The sequence below is a fragment of the Montipora capricornis genome, chromosome 6, assembly GCF_036669925.1.
Source record: "Montipora capricornis isolate CH-2021 chromosome 6, ASM3666992v2, whole genome shotgun sequence".
NCBI lineage: Eukaryota > Metazoa > Cnidaria > Anthozoa > Scleractinia > Acroporidae > Montipora > Montipora capricornis.
Window position 1 is genome coordinate 10,939,865 of NC_090888.1, and position 5,000 is coordinate 10,944,864.

General features: G+C 42.8%; 1 protein-coding gene across 1 annotated transcript in view; it reads left to right on the top strand.

Annotated features, from left to right (window-relative positions):
• LOC138051518 (ATP-dependent RNA helicase DDX19A-like) overlaps positions 1-4,013 on the top strand; it is a 30,440-nt gene extending 26,427 nt beyond the window's left edge. The window contains exons 9-10 of the mRNA XM_068897740.1: positions 1,184-1,363; positions 2,566-4,013. Coding sequence (XP_068753841.1) covers positions 1,184-1,363; positions 2,566-2,799 — 414 coding nt within the window. The 3' untranslated portion in view covers positions 2,800-4,013. The remainder of the gene's footprint in view (positions 1-1,183; positions 1,364-2,565) is intronic.
• The last annotated feature ends 987 nt before the right edge of the window (positions 4,014-5,000 follow it).

Below are 5,000 nucleotides of genomic sequence, written 5' to 3' on the forward strand. Positions count from 1 at the left end.
AGTTATACCCCCGTGAACTGTCTTGTGACAGAAGAGTAGATCGCCAAGTTCCAGGAGCCGCACTTAATCCTCAAGCAGGCGTTTCCAAACCAAGGCGTGACGCTGCAGTTGCTGCCGGGTTACGTGTACATGATGTCATTCAGCAGGAACAAGAAGTTTAAAAAAAAAAAGAGAGACAACTTTGCACGAATGTGTTTGTCCTTGTCAAGAACAAACAGGGGAGTGTGTTGAGAAAGTTGAGTTGTATTGTGTTACGGTAGTTTTCTTTAACAATTTGTGATTTAAATTGTATTTAAATCGGAAATTAGTGGTTTATCGTCAGAACCGACTGACAAGTTGAGTAGGTGTTCATACATCAGTAAAAGTATGTTTATGCCGCGTTTTCCGGTCGGCGTCTTGTTCTAAAAGTGATTCATTGTGCTAGGATGTTTTTTTGGGGTTTCACAATTACTGTATAGTAAGTGCTGCCTTTTGCAGTGTCGTTTGCAAACAGTTATGTGTTAATGTCTTCGCTGATGAGACTGATAAACCGGAGGCTTTTGATTGGGAGTTTAAGCAAAGACGACGGCTACGGCAACGAAAACGTCATTCCAAAAGATAACTTAGCGCTATCGCAAGTATTTCCCGATTAATCCTTCTTGTTCACCTTGTACAATACAGGCGAACTATCTTGTAACTGGATGAGTGCGAACGGTTTTAAAGTCAAAACAGAAAATGACTGTTTCATTGTTATATGCTCACGTCGTCGTCAAAACCTAAAATTTGGTGATTTCACGTTGTTTTTGGAGTACGGCGAAGAAATGCACGGAAATTCGTGCTGCACGTGCAGCACGAGCATTTCTCCATTTTTAACCAACAAATTATTCTTGCCTTGTGGCGTTGTCATTACGGTAGCCGTCGTCTTTGCTTAAACTCCCCAATGTTCCCCTGCGACGTTTAAATACCACGCAAAGATTTGGGGGGCGTGGTCTCAGATGTGTTGGTCTGTTATTTGTGCGTGGAGTGCTCGAAATTAAACTAATGGCAACGCAACAGAACGAAGGAAGAATGATGTATGATATGATTGTATCCAGTAAACCATAAAAACAAAACGAGGGCTCCGTACTATAGCACAGATTTAACCCTATACGGATCTTACGGCCGGTGAATAACATACGTAAACGTCCCTTGCTTATCTTTTTAGACCCGAAAGGCAGTGTCGTGGTTGGCGCAGAAGATGACTGCAGAGGGACACTCGGTGGCGCTCTTGTCAGGGGAAATCACAGTGGAACAGCGTCTTGCAGTGCTGAACAGGTTCCGGGAGGGCACAGAAAGACTGCTCATCACAACGAATGTGTGTGCGCGGGGAATAGATGTTGAACAGGTAAATACATATGCATGTGGCATGTTATCCAGTCGTAAAGCTCATTCAGAGAGATGCATGTGGCATGCATCACCCGAGTCATTGCATCATTGAACTGGTGGGAGGGGAGGGGAGGGTCACGTTTTTGATTCGTAAAATCTTCGACGACTACAACTGCGACGACGACGACGAGGATGTCCACGTGGACAAGAACAATATTCCTGTATTTATTTAAAGGGGAGTTTTTGAATGGACGAAGATAAATTGCAAAAGACCCAAACCTTGCGGGAAGGGTAACCCGTTATTACGGGTTCATATGATACAAGGCTGGTGCCTAACGGTCGCCCGGTCGCTTGGGGCGCCTTACTTGCGAGCGCGGGCGACCAAATTTCTGGACGAGTAGCCCGAACGGGCGCCTACCTTATCACAAGGTGATTCTTCCTCACTTTCAATTAATTATTTCTGGGCTCTTGAAAAAATGACTCGGGCTACTAACTTTTAATGTTGGAAGCCAGAAGGGCTCCGGAAAAATTTTCTTAGGCAGCAGCCTTGTGATAGGGTAGTTCATCGAGATCAGTATAGTCTGAGTCACTAGAGTCGCACGAATCATCGCTGCTACTTTCACCTGAAGTACGTCTTGCTCCACCCTTACCCTTTTCCTGCTTACTCCGCTTAGTAGAAGAGAGGTTGTGTGCTTTTAAGTATTTTCCAAGCTCGTGGTCATAAAGTGTTTTCTTAACTTTCGTTCTTCAACAAGTTTCTGCCAGTCGTGGTCTCGTATATTTGACTTTCACTTACTTCTTTCTACAAGTTAGCGGGCGGAGAGAGTGGGGTTGAGATATAATGCTGGATAAAGTAGTGGGGGGGGGGGGGGGGAGGTCATGTAATTGTTGCCATTGCTATAGAGGGGGATTGGGTAATGTATGAAGGGCTTCACATGCTTCACCCCTTCCCCCTCAGTGCACTAATAAATGAAAGCCTTCTAATAATAAGAATATAAAAACAAAAGAATTGAGGAAGATATCTAAACATTATATAAAAACTATCAATAAATCATGATCAATCTCCTAGCTAAGAAAATGTATATACCTAATCGGAAAGAGGAATTGTCGGTTCATTCTTGTTAAAGTTAATGGAAGATGTACCTCCTGGGATTAAGATGGGAAAACGAATCTGTGTGATTGTAATGTCTTAGCCTGAGTTTCTCATATCTGTCATTTTAGGTGACGGTTGTGGTGAATTACGACATGCCAATTGAGCCCAGTGGCAAACCTGATTTTGAGACTTACTTACACAGGATTGGCCGGACAGGCCGGTTTGGCAAGAATGGCATCGCAGTTAACTTTATTGATGGTCCGCGGTCCATGAATATAATGAAAAAGATTGAGGAACATTTTGGCAAGAAAATCTCGCTGCTGGAAACTAATGACGTCGACGAGTTGGAGAAGCTCAGTTAGGATTCTAGTTTGGTTTAAACGACTTTTGGTGGACGTTGCACCAAGAGAATATACGGAACCTACATGTACATGAGGTCGACGACGCTTATTTCCCTTTCGTAAACGGTCGTTGCCATTTTTTAGCTCTGAATTAAACTCATTAGGTCTAAAAACTCAAAAGGTTGCGGTTACTGGGAGTTGTGTCTCGCTGGTCATATGAGTTAGGGTTCGGGTTAGGGTTCTGTTTAGGGTGAGGGCTAAGAACCCGAGTTCGAGTCTTGAAATTTTCGGACTCTTTTTTTCCTCCAGTTTTTCTTTTATAAATGTTTTTTTTTTCCTTTTTTGTCTTAATTTTTGTTAATATTTTTTCTTAGTTTGTTTCTTTTAATTTTCTTTGAAGTGAAGTGTGTAGTCGACCGTTATAAATGGCATCGACCGTTTCAAATGGCAACGACCGTTCTGAGAAATGGCAACGACCGTTTACGAAAGGGAAATTTGCGACGACGACAGCAGAAACAACTTCACAAAACAGTGATATCATTGCTTTAATCGTGCTGCACGTGCATCACGAATTTTAGCACATATTTTCTCGGTACTCTGCATTATCCGTTAAGCCTGGTTTTCACTAGCGACACAAACACAAGAGCGCTTATTTCACCGTGACAACGGGCCTGACGCAAGCATGAGCACAAGCGCAAAGATCATAAGTTTCCCTTTTCCTTGTGTTTGCGCTTATGCTTGCGTTCGCTTGCGTTGTGTGACAACGGGATAACGCAAGCGTAACGCAAGCTGTGGTGGTCAATTCAAAAGAATCTGTGCTCCAAAGTGAGGCTAGTGAGGATGATTAGCACACACACACACTCAGCCGACTGCACCGCAGTCGGCTACGAGCTTTCCCCAGTTCGTCCTGTCTAGAGCCATCAGCCGGATCTCTTCCGGTGACGATTAGCACAAGGACAAAATAATAATTTCTTGGTCGCCATTTATGAATACGGTCTATTACGTATTGCTTTGCAACTTCTGTCAAAATTGACGGAGGTGCGAAAAAAATCAAGTTTTACCATTTGTTGTTTTTTCGTGCAACACTGTCTTGAAAATTGCATTGTAAAACCTTTTGAGCTTTACTGGACTTGGAACTGAGAAACTGCGACATTGAAGGGTTACACCATTAGTTACTGGTTAAAGACAGTTTGAAAGATGAAGATTTAAGGGAAAAAAACCATATTTTTACACAAGTTACTGTTTGCGTTTTTGGAGTATTAAGGTGATGTTACACGAGCCGACTTTTAACGCCAGTTTTTAACGCAACATTGTTGCGTTAAAAGTTGCCTCGTGTAACAGGGTGCAGAGGGCGATTTTTAACGCAACATTTTGTTGCGGCAACATGTTGCAGGTTTTTGAAAGCGATTCAAAAACCTGCAACATTGTTGCCCGAATTTTGTTGGTGTTGGTGCGTGTAACACCCCCGCCGCTGACTTTTAACGCAACATCTTCAAGAGCTAACTCTCTTATTAACTGATGATATACCCCTGTTTGTTCCCTCCGTCTAATCCAACTTCTCGTCCAAATAATTCGTTCCCGATTTCTTCCTTTTTCATCTTCCAAATCGTCCACTAACAACAGAACCTGAATGATTTTCAGCCGCCGTCTTCTTAACTCATTGTCCGCCATATTTGTCGAGCAGGAGCCTGGGTTCAAGTGTTGCGAGCAATGTTGCGTTAAAAATCGTCTCGTGTAACATACCGTTGCCGCAACAAAGTTGCGTTAAAAGGTGTCTCGTGTCACATGGATTAAAAATCGGCGTTAAAAATCGGCTCGTGTAACATCACCTTTAGGGAGCATAAGCAAGGAGGACGATAGCAGCTACGAGAACGCCACAAGACAATAGGTTTCAAGTGCCCCTAACCCCAAAATATTTTTTTCGCTTAAATGAATCTTTGCACCTGTTCGAGACGCATTGCGATCATTTTTTCCTTTTTCTAACAAATCCTGCCGTTTTATAGGCTTCAAAAGTTGCGAAAATCCAAGCATCTTTTGTTTATTTATTTATTTAGTGACTTCCATTTAGAGAAGAAAAAAAAAAAAGGGCTCTAAATGAGGGACTAACGAACGGACTCGAAGTCCCAGCGAGGCCAGCCCCGAGTCAGAAGGGGAGTGGGTCTATTCCTGATGTGACGTCACAATCTACTTTGCATGCATTTTTACAAAGAGTTAATGCAATG